The 20,435-nt window shown below is 45.9% G+C and overlaps 1 protein-coding gene across 17 annotated transcripts in view; it reads right to left on the bottom strand.

Annotated features, from left to right (window-relative positions):
- The window catches only part of MYCBP2 (MYC binding protein 2), a 1,769,078-nt gene that overhangs the window by 1,151,284 nt on the left and 597,359 nt on the right, over positions 1-20,435 (bottom strand). For all 17 annotated transcript variants that reach the window (XM_069205243.1, XM_069205245.1, XM_069205247.1 and 14 more), the window contains one exon: positions 19,091-19,283. In XM_069205243.1, the coding sequence (XP_069061344.1) occupies positions 19,091-19,283 (193 nt within the window). The remainder of the gene's footprint in view (positions 1-19,090; positions 19,284-20,435) is intronic.

Below are 20,435 nucleotides of genomic sequence, written 5' to 3'. Positions count from 1 at the left end.
TGCATAGACTACTAAGCAGTTAGTCATCCCAAAAAATTGCTGTGGCTAGCCTGTAGGAGTTGAAGTTGTTTGTAAGTTTTCTTAAGACAGCCTGGCCCAGCGTAGCCTGTTGTTGTGAGAAAACATCAACACAATAATGTTTTGTAAATGTATGAGGAGTTGACCATGTGGCCGCTTTACATATATCACCCATTGGTATGTTTCCTAAAAATGCCATTGATGCACCTTTCTTTCTTGTAGATTGTGCTCTAGGAGTGATTAAAAGTTGTCTCTTTGCTTTGATGTAGCACGTTTGTATGCATCTAACAATCCATCATGCTAAGCCTTGTTTAGATATAGGATTGCCTTTATGTGGTTGTTGAAAGGCAACGAAAAGTTGTTTTGTTTTCCTAAAATCTTTAACTTTTTCTATGTAGTACATAAGAGCTCTTTTGAGATCTAGAGTATGAAGAGCTCTTTCTGCCACTGAGTATGGCTGTGGAAAGAAGACTGACAATTCCACTGTTTGGTTGATGTGAAGATGAGATACTACTTTTGGTAGAAATTTAGAATTTGTCGTAAGTACAACTTTATGTTTGTGTACTTGTAAGAAAGGTTCCCCAAGAGTGAACGCTTGTATTTCACTAACTCTTTGTAAAGAAGTAACAGCTACAAGGAAGGCAACTTTCCATGTTAAAAATTGAATTTGACAAGAATGCATGGGTTCAAAAGGTGGGACGATGAGTCTGGTAAGTACGATATTTAAATTCCAGGAAGGAACAAGTGGTGCTCTAAGTGGAAGAATATGTTTTAATCCTTCCATGAAGGCTTTAATTATAGGAGCTCTGAATAGAGAAGTGTGTTGAATATTTTGTAAAAACGCAGAAATTGCAGTAAGGTTGATTTTGATGGCTGAGAAAGCTAAATTTGATTTTTGCAAATGAAGTAAGTAGCATGCCATATCTTGTATAGATGCTGTAATTGGATCAGTGTTTTTGGATTGACAGTAGTAGACAAATCTTTTCCATTTGATAGCATAACATTGTCTAGTAGTATGTTTACGTGCCTGCTTAATCACTTCCATACATTCTGATGGAAGTTTTAGGTAACCAAATTCTATGACTTCAGGAGCCAAATCACTAAATTGAGGGCATTGGGGTTTGGGTGCCTGATTTGACCTTTGTTCTGTGTTAACAAATCTGGTCTGTTTGGGAGTTTAGAATGAGGTACTACAGACCTGTCTAGGAGTGTTGTGTACCAATGTTGACGTGCCCATGTTGGGGCTATGAGTATCATGGTGAGAGATGTCTGACGTAGTTTGCTGACCAGATAGGGAAGGAGTGGGAGAGAGGAAAAGCGTAAGCAAATATCCCTGACCAATTGATCCATAGAGCATTGCCCTTGGATAGAGGATGTGGGTGTCTGGATGCGAAGTTTCGGCATTTTGAGTTTTCACTTGTTGCGAATAGGTCTATTTCTGGTGTTACCCACTTTTGAAAGTAGTGTTGAAGTACTTGGGAGTGAATCTTCTATTTGTGAGTTTGTTGGTGATTCCTGCTTAGGAGATCTGCTAACTGATTATGTATTCCTGGAATGTATTCTGCTAATAGATGAATGTGATTGTGAATTGCCCATTTCCATATTGTATGGGCTAGCAGAGATGGTTGAGATTAATTTGTCCTATCCTGTTTTTTGAGGTAAGTCATGGTGGTCAGATTGTTGGTTTTTATCAGAACAGTCTTCTGTTTGAGAAGGGGTTGAAACGCTTTTAGGGCAAGAGAAACAGCCAATAATTCTAGGTGGTTTATGTGAAATTGTTTCTGTTCGGGATTCCATTTCCCTTGAAAGGTTGGGGAGCTCATATCAACAATCATACTAATCATTGATGCGCCTGTTGTTATTATGGTCTGAGGCTCAGGGTCTTGAAATGACCGCCTCTTCATTAGATTGCTGAGATGCCACCATTGCAGGGACGTGTGCGTTTGGCAGTCCATCAACACTAGATCTTGAAGTTGACCGTGTTCTTGAGACCATTGTTGTAAGAGGCATTGTTGTGAAGACCTCATGTTTAGTCTTGCATGTGAAACTATGGCTATGCAAGATGCCATCATCCCTAGAATTGTCATGATAAATTTTACAATGTATTGTGGATTTGGTTGTTTATGTGGGAAGATATTCTGAAAAGCCTGTATCCTTTGTGCATTTGGATATGCAAGGGCTTTTTGAGTATTGTAAGGAAATGCCTCCTTGGCATGGTTACCCCCTGACTTTTTGCCTTTGCTGATGCTATGTTTTGAATTGAAAGTGTGCTGAGGCCTGCTAACCAGGCCCCAGCACCAGTGTTCTTTCCCTAACCTGTACTTTTGATTCCACAATTGGCACACCCTGGCATCCAGATAAGTCCCTTGTAACTGGTACCTCTGGTACCAAGGGCCCTGATGCCAGGGAAGGTCTCTAAGGGCTGCAGCATGTATTATGCCACCCTAAGAGACCCCTCACTCAGCACAGACACACTGCTTACCAGCTTGTGTGTGCTAGTGAGAACAAAATGAGTAAGTCGACATGGCACTCCCCTCAGGGTGCCATGCCAGCCTCTCACTGCCTATGCAGTATAGGTAAGACACCCCTCTAGCAGGCCTTACAGCCCTAAGGCAGGGTGCACTATACCATAGGTGAGGGTACCAGTGCATGAGCACTGTGCCCCTACAGTGTCTAAGCAAAACCTTAGACATTGTAAGTGCAGGGTAGCCATAAGAGTATATGGTCTGGGAGTCTGTTTTACACAAACTCCACAGCACCATAATGGCTACACTGAAAACTGGGAAGTTTGGTATCAAACTTCTCAGCACAATAAATGCACACTGATGCCAGTGTACATTTTATTGTAAAATACACCACAGAGGGCACCTTAGAGGTGCCCCCTGAAACTTAACCGACTATCTGTGTAGGCTGACTGGTTCCAGCAGCCTGCCACACTAGAGACATGTTGCTGGCCCCATGAGGAGAGTGCCTTTGTCACTCTGAGGCCAGTAACAAAGCCTGCACTGGGTGGAGATGCTAACACCTCCCCCAGGCAGGAGCTGTAACACCTGGCGGTGAGCCTCTAAGGCTCACCCCTTTGTCACAGCCCAGCAGGGCACTCCAGCTTAGTGGAGTTGCCCGCCCCCTCCGGCCACGGCCCCCACTTTTGGCGGCAAGGCTGGAGGGAACAAAGAAAGCAACAAGTAGGAGTCACTGGCCAGTCAGGACAGCCCCTAAGGTGTCCTGAGCTGAGGTGACTAACTTTTAGAAATCCTCCATCTTGCAGATGGAGGATTCCCCCAATAGGATTAGGGATGTGACCCCCTCCCCTTGGGAGGAGGCACAAAGAGGGTGTACCCACCCTCAGGGCTAGTAGCCATTGGCTACTAACCCCCCAGACCTAAACAAGCCCTTAAATTTAGTATTTAAGGGCTCTCCCTGAACCTAGAAATTAGATTCCTGCAACAACAAGAAGAAGGACTGCCTAGCTGAAAACCCCTGCAGAGGAAGACCAGAAGACAACAACTGCCTTGGCTCCAGAAACTCACCGGCCTGTCTCCTGCCTTCCAAAGACCTCTGCTCCAGCGACGCCTTCCAAAGGGACCAGCGACCTCTGCATCCTCTGAGGACAGCCCTGCTTCGACGACGACAAGAAACTCCCGAGGACAGCGGACCTGCTCCAAAAAGACTGCAACTTTATCCAAAGAAGCAGCTTTAAAGAACCCTGCATTCTCCCCGCAAGAAGCGTGAGACTTGCAACACTGCACCCGGCGACCCCGACTCGGCTGGTGGAGAACCAACACCTCAGGGAGGACCCCCGGACTACTCTACGACTGAGTACCAAAACCTGTCCCCCCTGACCCCCCACAGCGCCGCCTGCAGAGGGAATCCCGAGGCTTCCCCTGACCGCGACTCTCTGAAACCCAAGTCCCGACGCCTGGAAAAGACCCTGCACCCGCAGCCCCCAGGACCTGAAGGACCGGACTTTCACTGCAGAAGTGACCCCCAGGAGTCCCTCTCCCAAGTGGAGGTTTCCCCGAGGAAGCCCCCCCTTGCCTGCCTGCAGCGCTGAAGAGATCCCTTGATCTCTCATTGACTTCCATTGCGAACCCGACGCTTGTTCTAACACTGCACCCGGCCGCCCCCGCGCCGCTGAGGGTGAAATTTCTGTGTGGGCTTGTGTCCCCCCCCGGTGCCCTACAAAACCCCCCTGGTCTGCCCTCCGAAGACGCGGGTACTTACCTGCTGGCAGACTGGAACCGGGACCCCCCCTTCTCTCCATTGAAGCCTATGCGTTTTGGGCACCACTTTGAACTCTGTACCTGACCGGCCCTGAGCTGCTGGTGTGGTAACTTTGGGGTTGCTCTGAACCCCCAACGGTGGGCTACCTTGGACCAAGAACTGAACCCTGTAAGTGTCTTACTTACCTGGTAAAACTAACAAAAACTTACCTCCCCCAGGAACTGTGAAAATTGCACTGTGTCCACTTTTAAAATAGCTATTTGTGAATAACTTGAAAAGTATACATGCAATTGAAATGATTCAAAGTTCCTAATGTACTTACCTGCAATACCTTTCAAACAAGATATTACATGTTAAATTTGAACCTGTGGTTCTTAAAATAAACTAAGAAAAGATATTTTTCTATACAAAACCTATTGGCTGGATTTGTCTCTGAGTGTGTGTACCTCATTTATTGTCTATGTGTATGTACAACAAATGCTTAACACTACTCCTTGGATAAGCCTACTGCTCGACCACACTACCACAAAATAGAGCATTAGTATTATCTATTTTTACCACTATTTTACCTCTAAGGGGAACCCTTGGACTCTGTGCATGCTATTCCTTACTTTGAAATAGCACATACAGAGCCAACTTCCTACAAGTATTTAAAATAGCACCTAGGTAAGGTTGTACCTGTGCTGGTTGAAGGTGTGATTTTGGTAAAAGAGTGAACCCTAGTGTATGCAGAGTTTGCATCACATACTGGGTGTGAGTGGCATTGTGTAAAATTGCTTGATTTTATTAGCCAATCATCTAGATATGGAAAGATGTGAATGTGTGGTCTTCTTAAGTAGGCTGCTACTAATGCGAGACATTTTGTGAACACCCTTGGAGCTGTTATGCCGAATGGCAAAACTTTGAACTGGTAATGTTTTCCTGCTATGACAAACCTTAGGTATTTTCTGTGAGCTGGATGGATGGGTATTTGGAAATACGCAGCATTGAGGTCTAAAGCAGTCATGTTAGCTTGTTTTTGAAGTAGCGGAATGATAGATTTAGAGGTATGAGGTCCAAGAAAATCCTGAGGGTGCCGTCTTTTTTGGGAATGAGGAAGTATAGTGAGTATACTCCTGTTCCCTGTTGAGAATGCAGGACTAATTCTATTGCTTGTTTTAATTGCAGAGTTTGTACCTCTTGTTGTAAGAGAACATTGTGTTCTGTGGACAATTTATGGTAACGTGGTGGAATGTTTGGAGGGGTGGAGAGCAATTCTAGGCAATAGCCATTGCGGATAATTGATAGTACCCAATTGTCTGAGGTGATATTTTGCCAAACAGTGGAATTGCTGTAGTCTTCCCCCCCACAGGAGATGTATGTGGAGTGGAAGGGTGGGAAGGAAGTCACTGCTTGGAAGGTGTAGTGGCTTGCTTTGAGGCTTGAAACTTGCCTCTGTTTCTGAAATATTGTCCCCTGAAAGACCCTCTAAATCCCCCGCTTTGATATTGTGTTTGTTGTCCCTGTTTTGCCTGGGAGGTGGAAGCTTCAGAGGATTGTAGCTTAAATCGTCCTCTAAACTGCGGTCTGCGAAAGGAGCCTCCAAATGGTGTGGTGTATAGTGCCCCCATTGCCTTTGCAGTATCTGATGCTTTTCTTAGTTTTTCTATAGTGGTGTCCACTTCAGGCCTTTTGTTAAGTACTGCCTGTTGAATTTCTGGTTTAGAACCAGAGGAGCATAGCCATGCATGCCTTCTAATTGTAATGGCAGTATTAATACTCTTTGTGGCTGTATCAGCTGCATCAAGGGAAGACCTTATTTGACTATTACTTATAGCCTGTCCCTCTTCTACAACCTATTGTGCCCTTTTTTGATGCTCTTTTTGGAGGTGCTGTATGAGTTCTTGCATCCCATCCCAATGGGCTCTATCATACCTGGCAAGAAGTGCTTGTGAATTCGCAATGCAACATTGGTTGGCCACCTGTGCGGCTACTCTCTTGCCAGCAGCATCAAACTTGCTACTTTCTTTATGAGGAGGAGGAGTGTCTCCTGATGACTGGTTGTTAGCTCTTTTTCTAGCCTCACTGACTACTACTGAATCGGTAGGGACCTGATGTGTGATGTAGTCAGGATCTGTAGGGGCAGGCTTGTATTTATAGCCGATTCTAGGGGTAAGCCCTCTAGCTTTGACAGGCTCATTAAAAATTTGGTCCGTATGTTTTATCATTCCATGCAACATTGGGAGACACTGGTATCCAGAATGAGTGGAAGACAGAGTGTTGAATAAAAAATCTTCTACCAGGGGTTCAGCGTGTATAAGCACCCCATGGTGAGCAGCTGCTCTGGAAACTACTCAAGTGCAGGCAGTAGTGTCTTCTGGTGGAGAAGGCTTAGATGGGTACAGATCCGGATCATACAGATCCCAAGGGTCCACTGTATCTCCATGTAAGTATAGTAAGTGTGTTGGAGAAGACAATGGTGGTGGACTATTTTGAGGAGGTGAAAAAAATCTGTGGAGAGTGAGGAGGAGAGACAGGGAGAGGTGGTAGTTTCTGAACCTTTGCTGGTGGTTGAATAGAGTCTAGTTCCTCTTGAAAGGCCAGCTTTCTTTTAGCCTTTAAAGGATGTGCTGTTAGAATTCTGCCAGTCACCTTATGTATATGGATTCTTGATTGTCTTTCATCCATAACCTCCAATATTGGCTCAATCTCAGTCTCTTCTTCAGAAGGTTTGTGATGTTCTTGCATGGGCTTCGAGATTTCCATAAGTTTATTCGAAAGTCCTTGTTCCTCTGTGTATGAGGATTTTTTAGGTTCTGACGTTTGAATCTTTTTCGGTCCAGAAAAAGAAGTTGGCTGTTTCGACTCCGAAACAGGACTTCGAATTTTCTACTCCAAAGAGTGAAGACGTTTAATGGAGTCCGAGGTGGAAGTTTTAACCGACTTGCTCGACTCCGAAGTGGACAGAGGAGTGGCCTTTTTCAGCGCCGATCCCGAAGGTCGTTCGCCGACAGTCTTTTCTCGGGCCGAACCATGGCCTTCGGGCAGTGGTGTACCCAAGGCCTTTAATTGCTATTTTTTATATTTGGGCATAGGGGCAGACATACTCAAGCGCTGGCCAGCAGTGATGGGTCTATCATCTTCCGATTCTTGTACGGAGTCGGTGTCTCGGATGGAGACTGCTGTCTGTGCCCGCTCTTCCTCCATGACGTCGAGATGTTCAGTGCTTTTCAACGCCATTCTAGTCTTCGGGTCCTGCGATCTCTTACGGTCTTCTTCGATCAAAATGATCGACAGGCTTCGCAATCTTCCTCTCGATGATCCGGAGAGAGGCACAAATTACAAACCAGATGTTGGTCAGTATATGGGAACTTTGCGTGGCACCGAGGGCAAAATTTTAATGAGTCCAATCCATCAGGCTTCCACGCAGTTGGCCCGAACATACCTGAGTTGGGTGCACGTGCCTCGAAGGGCGAAATGAAAATTCAGGCTGTACTACCGGTTCGATGCTAGATGGAAAATGCAATCAAAACAATACTGACGATTAAATAGGTTTTCTAAGGTTTTCCTATTCGAAATCTCGGAGCGAGAGGAAACCCGTCTGAACCCGACAGCGGAAAGAAAACAATCTAACAATGGAGTCTATGCCCATGCGCACTGTAACCGAGAGGAGTCACTCGATCCCGTGACTCCGAAAACACTTCTTCGAAGAAAAACAACTTTTAACACTCCGAGCCCAACACTAGATGACGGCATAGCATGTGTATCTGCAGCTACACATGCCATCGAACATACATACACACATATATCTATCTATAGAGAGATAGATATGTATATATATGTTTTCTTCACCAAAACAAACAAAGGTTACAGGGGCATTATAGTTAGGTTCTGAATTTACATGCACAAAACAGAATTTCAGCTGTTATGCAGTTTTGTCATCAATAATTTTATTGCAAATGTTTCAGTGCTAATATCAATGAGGCCATAGAAGATGTCGTAAATGATGTAATATGCGGTGCAGTTAGCTGTGCATGGCAAGGGCACGAGTTATAGTTACCTTAGGGCACGAGTTTAAGTTACCTGAACTAACTATAACAGCTGAATTTATATTATTTTGCACTTGGAAATTCAAAACCTAACTAGAACGTTCCTCTAACCTTTTTTTCAGTGGATTTCTAGTTTTTTTTTCTTCTTCCCCCAAACGCAGCTGGGGTTGGCTGCAGGGCCTGGCTACGGGTACCCACCCGCATATATCCAGCCCCACGCCTCGCATGCCCACAGGGGTTGGTCGCAGGCCCTGCAGCCAACCACCCATAGGACTCTAACCCCATGCCACGCAGAGTCTTTGGCTGTACGCAGCGGGGCAGAGGTGGGGGGGGAGGGATGTTTAGGGTTGACCACAGGGGACTGGCCATAGGTCCTTGGAAACCTCCCAGCAGGCTTCTAACCCTGTGTCACATGCGGTCTATGGCTGTGCAGGGTGGGGAATGGCACCAAGGCCTGGCAGCACCAAGCACACCCTCTGGCCCATCCCTCGAAGGTATCCAACCGTGTGCCACACACAGCCTCTGGCCGTGCACGGCAGGGGTTGGCTGCAGGCCCTGAACTGAGGTCAGGCTGCTCTGCGGCCAATCTCACAAAGGCATCCTAACTATACCTATGCTAATTCCTAACCATAACATCCATGAAACGTTTGTGTTTTTTTTTCCAGTGAATTTCCTTTTTATGTTAAAATACAGCATAGGGTTGGCCCAACCCCTCCCCCCGCATTCATCCAGCAGTGCATGGTGGGGGTTGGCTGCAGGCTCTGCAGTAGCCCCCCCCCCCCCCCCCCAATTAGTCATCCAATCCCTCGCCACTGTTGTGTACTGTGGGCGTTGGCCAAAGGGCCTGGAAGCAAAGCTTCAACTGGGGCACCTGCTTTATTTATATTTGTAAGTGCTTCCACCGGAGGTTTAATTTCTGTGAAATTAGCATTGATGCCAGAATGCATCCAGTCCTGCTTATTTATCTAAGAATAAACCACAGTTTTGTGCAAGATGTCTACCCAACTGGAGTACTTCTACTGGCCAATTAATATCTTGTTGGGTAAATGTGTAGTGCATCTCCTACACTACAGCTGTGTAAAGGGCCACGAGGAAATGTCTTCAGTGAAATGGTGCGTCTGTATTTTTGGCACTGTGATTGTTCCTCAAGCGTCTTCATACAGAAATCTGAAAAAACATGCATTCTCGTTCAGAGGAGACGAGACAACAAAGTTTAATTTCTACCAAACAAGGGTACTTCCTTTTAATTATACGTACTAAGTGCTTCTTTGTTTGATAGAGACCTGCTCATATTACTCTGCATCAAGAATGAATATCTAAAAATCGGTGGGAAATGCGCTGAGGGGTCCTTTTGGTAAGCTGTCCATCATCCTGGAAAAAGGCAGAAAAGGAAAATGTCACTTACCCAGTGTACATCTGTTCGTGGCATTAGTCGCTGCAGATTCACATGCTGTGCACAGTCCGCCGTCTGGTGTTGGGCTCGGAGTGTTACAAGTTGTTTTTCTTCGAAGAAGTCTTTTCGAGTCACGAGACCGAGGGACTCCTCCCACTTCGGTTCCATTGCGCATGGGCATCGACTCCATCTTAGATTGTTTTCCCCGCAGAGGGTGAGGTAGGAGTTGTGTATGCTAATAATAGTGCCCATGCAATGGAATAAATACGTATGTACAAAATGAAGGTTTAATGTAATATATTTACAAAGGTACAAATGTTCAAGATCTACTTCCAAACGGCTACAGGCTCCCGGGGAGGAGGGTGGGCGCATGTGAATCTGCAGCGACTAATGCCACGAACAGATGTACACTGGGTAAGTGACATTTTCCGTTCGGTGGCATGTGTAGCTGCAGATACACATGCTGTGCATAGACTAGTAAGCAGTTATCTCCCCAAAAGCGGTGGTTCAGCCTGTAGGAGTGGAAGTAGTTTGAAATAAAGTTCTTAGTACGGCTTGACCTACTGTGGCCTGTTGTGCAGATAACACATCTACACAGTAGTGTTTAGTAAATGTATGAGGCGTAGACCATGTTGCTGCCTTACATATTTCGTTCATTGGAATATTTCCTAGAAAGGCCATAGTAGCACCTTTCTTTCTGGTTGAGTGTGCCTTTGGTGTAATAGGCAGTTCTCTCTTTGCTTTAAGATAGCAGGTTTGGATGCATCTTACTATCCATCTGGCAATACCTTGTTTTGAAATTGGATTTCCTGTATGAGGTTTTTGGAAGGCAATAAATAGTTGTTTTGTCTTCCTAATTTGTTTTGTCCTGTCAATGTAGTACATTAGCGCTCTCTTGATGTCTAATGTATGTAGTGCTCTTTCAGCTATTGAATCTGGCTGTGGGAAGAACACTGGTAATTCCACTGTTTGGTTTAAGTGGAACGGTGAGATAACCTTTGGTAAGAATTTTGGACTTGTTCTTAGAACGACCTTATTTTTGTGTATTTGAATAAATGGTTCTTGTATGGTAAACGCCTGTATTTCACTTACTCTTCTTAGAGATGTAATGGCAATGAGAAATGCAACTTTCCACGTTAAGTATTGCATTTCACAAGAATGCATGGGTTCGAAAGGTGGACCCATGAGCCTTGTCAAGACAATGTTGAGGTTCCATGAAGGAACAGGTGGTGTCCTTGGTGGTATAATTCTCTTTAGGCCCTCCATAAACGCTTTAATGACAGGTATTCTAAATAGGGAAGTTGAATGAGTAATCTGCAGGTAAGCAGATATTGCTGCAAGATGTATTTTTATGGAAGAGAAAGCTAGATTTGATTTTTGTAAATGTAGTAAATATCCTACTACATCTTTCGGAGATGCATGCAATGGTTGAATTTGATTATTATGACAGTAACAAACAAATCTTTTCCATTTACTTGCATAGCAGTGTCTAGTGGAAGGTTTTCTAGCTTGTTTTATGACCTCCATACACTCTTGAGTGAGGCCTAAGTGTCCAAATTCTAGGATTTCAGGAGCCAAATTGCTAGATTCAGCGATGCAGGGTTTGGATGCCTGATCTGTTGTTTGTGTTAACAGATCTGGCCTGTTGGGTAGTTTGACATGAGATACTACTGACAGGTCTAGTAGTGTCGTATACCAAGGTTGTCTTGCCCATGTTGGTGCTATTAGTATGAGTTTGAGTTTGTTTTGACTCAATCTGTTTACTAGATATGGAAGGAGAGGGAGAGGGGGAGGGGGAAAAGCGTACGCAAATATCCCTGACCAATTCATCCATAGAGCATTGATTGGGATTGCCGGTGTGGGTACCTGGATGCGAAGTTTTGGCATTTTGCGTTTTCTTTTGTTGCAAATAGATCTATTTGAGGTGTTCCCCAAATTTGGAAGTAAGTGTTTAGGATTTGGGGGTGAATTTCCCATTCGTGGACCTGTTGGTGATCCCGAGAGAGATTGTCTGCTAGCTGGTTCTGGATCCCTGGAATAAACTGTGCTATTAGGCGAATGTGGTTGTGAATTGCCCAATGCCATATTTTTTGTGTTAGGAGACACAACTGTGTCGAATGTGTCCCCCCGTTTGTTTAAATAATACATTGTCGTCATGTTGTCTGTCTTGACAAGAATGTATTTGTGGGTTATCATGGGTTGGAATGCTTTTAACGCTAGAAATACTGCTAACAGTTCTAGGTGATTTATATGAAACTTTCTTTGATGTACGTCCCATTGTCCTTGGATGCTGTGTTGATTGAGGTGTGCTCCCCAGCCTGTCATGGAAGCATCTGTTATCACGTATTGTGGCACTGGGTTTTGGAAAGGCCGCCCTTTGTTTAAATTTGTACTGTTCCACCATAGAAGCGAGATGTATGTTTGGCGGTCTATCAACACCAGATCTAGAAGTTGACCCTGTGCATGTGACCATTGTGATGCTAGGCACTGTTGTAAGGGCCGCATGTGCAATCTTGCGTTTGGGACAATGGCTATGCATGAGGACATCATGCCTAGGAGTTTTAATACCATTTTTGCATGTATCTTTTGTGTTGGATACATGGCTTGTATCACCTTGTGAAAATTTTGAACCCTTTGTGGACTTGGAGTGGCTATCCCTTCTGTTGTGTTGATTGTCGCTCCTAAGTATTGCTGTGTTTGACACGGCAAAAGGTGTGACTTTGCATAGTTGATGGAGAAACCCAGCTTGTAAAGGGTTTGTATAACATAATCTGTGTGGTGTGAACACTTTGTTAGCGAGTTGGTCTTGATTAACCAATCGTCTAGGTACGGGAACACGTGTATTTGCTGCCTCCTGATATGTGCAGCTACTACTGCTAGACATTTTGTAAAGACTCTTGGCGCTGTTGTTATTCCGAATGGCAACACTTTGAATTGGTAATGTATTCCTTTGAATACGAACCTTAGGTATTTCCTGTGCGAGGGATGTATCGGTATATGGAAATACGCGTCTTTTAGATCTAACGTTGTCATGTAGTCTTGCTGTTTCAGCAGTGGTATTACGTCTTGTAACGTGACCATGTGAAAGTGGTCTGATTTGATGTAGGTGTTTAGTGTTCTGAGATCTAATATTGGTCTCAGACTTTTGTCCTTTTTTGGTATTAGAAAGTACAGTGAGTAAACTCCTGTGTTCTTTTGTGGACTTGGTACTAATTCTATTGCGTCTTTTTGCAGTAATGCTTGAACTTCTAGTCCTAGAAGGTCTATATGCTGTTTTGACATATTGTGTGTTTTCGGTGGGACGTTTGGAGGGAGTTGGAGAAATTCTATGCAATAACCATGTTGGATAATTGCTAAGACCCAAGTGTCTGTTGTTATTTCCTCCCAAGATTTGTAGAACTGGCTTAGTCTTCCCCCCACTGGTGTTGTGTGAAGGGGTTGTGTGACTTTTGAGTCACTGTTTATTTTGAGGTGTTTTGGGACCTTGAAATTTTCCCCTGTTTCTTGGGAATTGGCCCCCTCTGTATTGGCCCCGAAAGCCTCCCCTTTGATATTGTCCCTGGTAGGTAGGTGGTTTGGTTTGTGAGGTGCTGGTTTCTGTGGCTTGACCTCGAAACCCTCCTCTGAAAGTTGTTTTGCGAAATGTGCCAAATGTGCCTCTGCCCTGCGGGGTATAGAGTGCGCCCATGGCTTTGGCTGTGTCGGTGTCCTTCTTTAATTTTTCAATTGCAGTGTCCACTTCCGGCCCAAACAATTGCTGTTCATTAAACGGCATATTGAGCACTGCCTGTTGCATCTCAGGTTTGAAGCCAGATGTGCGCAGCCATGCGTGCCTCCTTATCGTCACAGCATTATTTATTGTTCTTGCAGCTGTATCTGCTGCATCCATAGAAGAACGTATCTGGTTGTTGGAGATATTTTGTCCCTCTTCAACCACTTGTTGTGCTCGTTTCTGGAATTCTTTGGGGAGGTGCTCGATGAGATGCTGCATCTCGTCCCAATGGGCCCTGTCGTATCGCGCTAGGAGTGCTTGCGAGTTGGCGATGCGCCACTGATTTGCAGCTTGTGCTGCAACCCTTTTCCCAGGTGCATCAAACTTGCGGCTCTCCTTGTCCGGAGGTGGTGCGTCGCCTGATGTATGCGAGTTGGCTCTTTTACGAGCTGCTCCTACGACTACTGAATCTGGTGTCAGTTGTGATGTAATAAAAGCAGGGTCTGTGGGCGGTGCCTTGTATTTTTTCTCCACCCTTGGAGTTATTGCTCTGCTTTTAACTGGCTCCTTAAAAATCTGTTTAGCGTGCCTTAGCATTCCCGGGAGCATAGGAAGGCTTTGATAATGGCTATGGGTGGAGGACAGGGTGTTAAAGAGGAAGACATCCTCGATAGGCGAATGTAGCGATACATTATGAAATTGGGCTGCCCTAGCTACCACCTGTGCATATGCTGTACTGTCCTCAGGTGGTGAGGGTTTAGTTGGGTACGCCTCTGGGCTATTGTCCGATACCGGAGCGTCATAGAGGTCCCATGCATCCTGATCATCTTGGCTCATGGTGGTATGAGCTGGTGATTGTGGTGGAGTCTGTGCCGGTGATACAGGAGTTGACGGTGGTGGAGAGGGTGGTGGAGTTACCTTCTTTACCACCTTTGCTTGTGGTGGCTTGTCTTGTTGCTGGAAGTCAAGTTTCCTTTTCCTTCTGATTGGGGGAAGAGTGCTGATCTTCCCTGTACCACTTTGGATAAAGATCCGCTTTTGCGTGTGATCTACTTCTGTTGTTTGTAATTCCTCCTCAAATCTGTGTCTTTTTAGTTGGGAGGACAGTGATTGTTCCTCTGAGTAGGAACTGGTTTTTGGTTCGGTTGCCGGGTGTTTTGGCACCGAAACCGGGTCTTTAGTTTTTTTCGGCTCCGACGAGATCTTTCTTTTTTTCGGTGTCGTGCCCTCTGGGTGCCGACCATCTTCGGTGCCGTTGTCTCTGTGCCGAGCAGTTTCGGTGTCGCTGTCTCTGTGCCGAGCAGCTTCGGTGCCGCTATCTCGGTGTCGACCCCTTTCTGCACCACTTTCTCGGTCCCAAGATTGCTGCGTGCCTGTGTCTCGACCTGATTCGGACGACTTCGGCACCAGCTCGCCCTTTTTCGGTGCCGATGGACGGTCACCAACTTTATGGGTTAAGCCATGGCCTGTTGGCAGTGGCGTTCCCTGGGCTTTCTCTGTTTTTCCGTGTGATCTTTGTTTCGACGTCTTACTCACGGTTGGTTGCTCTTCGACATCGAACTCTTCGGAGTCTGAATCTGGGATGGAGAATGTTTCTTCTTCCTCCTCCTCGAACCTTTGTTGTCCTGTCGGCGTGGACGCCATCTGCAACCTCCTGGCTCTTCGGTCTCTGAGCGTTTTTCTCGACCGAAACGCGCAACAGGCCTCACACGTCTCCTCCTTGTGCTCGGGGGACAGGCACAAGTTACAGACCAAATGTTGGTCTGTATAAGGATATTTACTGTGGCATTTAGGACAGAATCGGAACGGGGTCCGTTCCATCAGTCTCGATGTTGCACGCGGTCGGGCCGACCAGGCCCCGACGGGGGATCGAAAATACCCCGAAGGGCTACCGGAGCTCTTTAAGGTTCGGTGTCGATTTGCCCTAACTATCCCGATACCGAACGAAACAATATCGACGAATTTTCCCGAGATTCTGACTAACTTTCCGACCCGAAACACGGAGCGAAAAGGAACACGTCCGAACCCGATGGCAGAAAAAAAACAATCTAAGATGGAGTCGACGCCCATGCGCAATGGAACCGAAGTGGGAGGAGTCCCTCGGTCTTGTGACTCGAAAAGACTTCGTCGAAGAAAAACAACTTGTAACACTCCGAGCCCAACACCAGACGGCGGACTGTGCACAGCATGTGTATCTGCAGCTACACATGCCACCGAACATTTGCATACCACTAACTTGTGTGTGTCGGGCCTAATGAGCCAGGCTTCTAGATCATTATGCATACCAGTTGTGGTTACAAGGGAGAACGGCAACCTCTGCTGTCAACAGGCAATGACAAGAAAGAACCCACTTGTCACAGTAATACTGCACTTGATAGAGCAACTATGCAAACACCTCCATCAAGGATTTCTGAAGATAAATCACATTTGCTTGGCCTTGGCCAAGTTGCAAGAGTCCCCTGTGGACTGTGGGGGGAGCCTCAAGGCCCCCACGGTCCCTGCCACCTCCTTGCTTCTAGCGGGAGCCAGCATTGCTCATGCATGCAGGGAGCAGTTAAAAAAAATCTGTTCCCTGCATGCGGGAGCAATCCTTTCTTCAGCAGATGGAAAGTCCGCTTTGAGTGAGCGGGAGCAGTTTGCTTCGCTTGGCAGGAGCGATCAAAGCTCTCACCAAGCGTAAGCAAATCACTATCTCCTGAGGGTGGGCACTTTGGGAGATAGAGAGCCGGACATGGGCGGTCCCGGACCCCCTCCATTCTTCATCAGGGCCAGCCCCAACCCCAGGGAGGTGGTGGTCCCTAGGGCCAAAAACTACCCAGAAGGGAGGCTGGAAATCCCCCCTCCCTATTTGATTCATATTTGTGGCCCCAGAGAGGTGGTGATCCCCAGGGCCATAAAGGGCCAAGAAGGTGAGCCCCCCCCGTGGCCCCCTCAAATTTATTGTTAATGTCCCAAAAAGGTAGAGTTCCCAAGGGCTCTTTAGAGCCAATGAAGGGAGTCTGCGCAGCCCTCCACCTACTTACACATAAAGCCCTAAAGAGGTGGTGGTCCCCACGCATTGTTAAGTGGAAGAAAAAGGTGGGGGCACTGGCACCCACCTACCAAAATGATACAAATCCACATGTCCCTGGCCCACCCAGGGACAAAATGCAAAACAAGCACGCTAGACCGCGTTTTTATTTTATTTTTTTGCAATTTTACAGCCGATTCACAGATCCACCACTATTTCTCTGCAAAATTTGAGTGAAAAAAAACACTTTTTTGGCTCCCAGAAGGGTACCAGGGGAACCCCAGAACCAGGGCTCTGGGGTCTGCATATTTATACGCTGCCCTCTTTCTTTTCTTTTTGACTTTTTTCCTGGTTGAAGTGTTGGCAGCCAATCAGATATCAGCACAGGGACTGCACAGGGATCTGCATCCCTAGAAATCACTTTTTTTTCCCTTTAATATGGTGCTTCTCACCTCCCACTGCAGGAACTGTAACACCTGGCGGTGACCCTCAAAGGCTCATGCCTTTTGTTACAGCACCCCAGGGCATCCCAGCTAGTGGAGATGCCCACCCCTCCGGCCACTGCCCCCACTTTTGGCGGCAAGGATAGAGGAGATAATTAGAAAAACAAGGAGGAGTCACCCACCAGTCAGGACAGCCCCTAAGGTGTCCTGAGCTGAGGTGACCCCTGCCTTTAGAAATCCTCCATCTTGAGATTGGAGGATTCCCCCAATAGGATTAGGGATGTGCCCCCCTCCCCTCAGGGAAGAGGCACAGAGGGTGTTACCCACCCTCCAGGACAGTAGCCATTGGTTACTGCCCTCATGACCTAAACACACCCCTAAATAAAGTATTTAGGGATGACCCAGAACCCAGGAAATCAGATTCCTGCAACCTGAAACAAGAAGGACTGCTGACCTGAAATCCCTGCAGAGACGACGGAGACAACAACTGCTTTGGCCCCAGCCCTACCGGCCTGTCTCCTGACTCAAAGAAAACTGCACAGCGATGCATCCGACAGGGACCAGTGACCTCTGAAGTCTCAGAGGGCTGCCCTGAAACCCGAAGGACCAAGAAACTCCCGAGAACAGCAGCACTGTTCACCCACAGCAACATCTTTGCAACAAAGAAGCAACTTTTAAAAAACTCACTCTTCCCACCGGAAGCGTGAGACTTCACCCTCTTCACCTGACCCCCTGGCTCACGCTCCAGAGAACCAACACTACAGGGAGGACTCCCAGGCGACTGCGACCTCGTGAGTAACCCGAGACGACCCCCCCTGGATCCCCACAGCGACGCAAGCAGAGAGAATCTAGAGGCTCCCCCTGACCGCGACTGCCTGTAACAAGGAACCCGACGTCTGGACCAAGCACTGCACTCGCAGCACCCCGGACCAGAAGGAACCTAACTTCAGCACAGGAGTGACCACCAGGCGACACTCTGCCTAGCCCAGTCGGTGGTTGGCCCGAGAAGCCCCCCTGTGCCCTGCCTGCACCGCTAGAGTAACCCCAGAGTCCCTCCATTGATTCCTACAGAAAACCCGACGCATGCTTTGCACACTGCACCCGCCCGCCCCTGTGCCGCTGAGGGTGTTTTGTGTGCCTACTTGTGTCCACCCGTGCTCTACAAAACCCCCCTGGTCTGCCCTCCGAAGATGCAGGTACTTACCTGTTGGCAGACTGGAACCGGAGCACCCCTGTTCTTCATAGGCGCCTATGTGTTTTGGGCCCTCCTTTGACCTCTGTACCTGACCGGCCCTGTGTTGCTGGTGAGGTAACTTTGGGGTTGCCTTGAACCCCCAACGGTGGGCTGCCTATGCCCAGGAACTTGAACTTGTAAGTGTCTTACTTACCTGACAAACTAACCTTTACTTACCTCCCCCAGGAACGGTTGATTTTTGCACTGTGTCAACTTTTAAAATAACTTGCCATTTGTAATAAAACTGTGTATGCTATTGCTCTGGTTCAAAGTTCCTAACTTACCTGTGTGGAGTACCTTGCATTTTATGTATTTACTTCAAATCTTGAACTTGTGGTTCTAAAAAGAAATTTAAAAAATATATTTTTCTATATAAAAACTATTGGCCTGGAGTTAAGTCTTTGAGTCTGTTCCTCATTTATCGCCTGTGTGTGTACAACAAATGCTTAACCCTACCCTCTGATAAGCCTACTGCTCGACCACACTACGACAAAATAGAGCATTAGAATTATCTAATTTTGCCACTATCTTACCTCTAAGGGAACCCTTGGACTCTGTGCACACTATCTCTTACTTTGAGATAGTATATACAGAGCCAACTTCCTACAGTAATTATAACTCGTGCCCTTGCCATGCACTACTAATTACCACAGATATTACAGCACTCATGACTTCTATAATGTTATTAAGAGTATAAATTATTAGCAGTCAAATTAATGAAGAAAAACCTGTGCATGGCAGAGGCGCAAGTTCTAGTTACTTGAAATAAGTAACTATAACTGCTGAATTTCTATAGTTTTTGTGGTTTTGTAGAAGGAAATTCAATTCAGAACTCAACTATTAACGTCACACACACACACACACACACACGTCCTGGCAGACAGCTAAATGAAATGGTCTAACAAGTAGAGGTGGATCATGACAAGGTAATAGTCTAAAGAGTTAAAGTTGACATCATGGTGCATATTTTTATTTATACTTTTTTTCACTTAACAGTTTGTTGCTGATATATGTTAAGATACAAATACCTGAAATTGGGTATATTTCACACGTATAAACACGCAGCAACCTTAGACAACAAGTCCCCACAAAACGCAGTCTTTCCAAGTCCAAAAGTGTAGCAGTGTATTGGAAGCCTTTCAGCCCTCGCAGTTCCTCCACTCCCAGAACTAAAGTGGTCCAACTCCAATGAAGAATGCTCAACAAGGACTCAAAGCAATCCTGGTTCCAGGTGAATTGAAAAACAGACAGACCAAAAAAGCAAAGAAAGATTAGTAAGACATGAAATAGCACTAGTAAGTACTAGCCAACATGCATGCTGCAAAATGTTTTTATTTTAACAGCGTACCAAACACCACTTAAGCCACTTAAGTCATATCAACGTCTTTGTTGAGGGGGCACGGTTAGATTTCTGTCATATTGAATCTAGTGATGCTAAATATCTTGTACCATAATCTCCTCCCAGCCTGTTTTAAATGCAGGAGAGTTCATTATTTGGTAATGTAGGAGTGGGAAGGAGTTTATTGGGAGTGAGATCATGGATATATCAATATAAACACAGCACAACACCCAAGTTTGACAGATCATGAAGCCTCCTAGCTCACTTTAACAAAATGCCTTAGGGCCAAACATAATAAAAAAATACCCATTTATTTACAGCATCAACGTGATGGTAGTATGGGCTTTCAAGAATGGCACATTTTAAGCTTGGCTAAGGTACTTAATAATGCCAAAAGTTGTCTAATATATCAAAAGGGCAACCTAATCTAAAAGACTAGCTTGATGGAGTAAACATTTATTGATATGGTCAAAAAAGTAAATGTTACTTACCCTGTAACAATGTGTTGGTAGTGACTAGTACTGTAGATTCACATGCTCTGCATACGCCTGCCATCTAATGTTGGGCCTGCACATTTGCAACTATTTTTTCCTCTGAAGATGTTTGAGTCACAAGACCTATTTGCGACTTCACCCTCTTTCCTGTGGGTGTAGCTCAGGGTGGGAATTTGGGATTGGGGGGTGGAAGGAGGTTAGGGGGCGTGGGATTTGCAATGTGACACTCCTGTAATAAATGGATTGGGTGTGGGTAGTTGGGTCCAGGGGTCTTCAGTTGGGCTAGCACTATCTGTGGTCGGGTTTCCACTGAGATGATCTGCCCTCAACACAAGACACACGCTTCAATGCAACTTGGCAGAGCTTTCATATACCCACCCCTTCCCTCTCATACAGGAACAAACCAAAGACTAGATGGCTCTCATATAGTGCACCTACACCTTTAAAATGTAACACTATTACCATCCATTCTACTTTAAAAAAAAAAAAATTACAAAAAATGAAGTTCATTTTTTTAATTTTTTTTTTTTTTTAAGTGCT

The sequence above is a fragment of the Pleurodeles waltl genome, chromosome 8, assembly GCF_031143425.1.
Source record: "Pleurodeles waltl isolate 20211129_DDA chromosome 8, aPleWal1.hap1.20221129, whole genome shotgun sequence".
Lineage (NCBI taxonomy): Eukaryota > Metazoa > Chordata > Amphibia > Caudata > Salamandridae > Pleurodeles > Pleurodeles waltl.
Note: the sequence above shows the minus strand (reverse complement) of the source record. Positions and strands in the feature narration are given on the sequence as shown.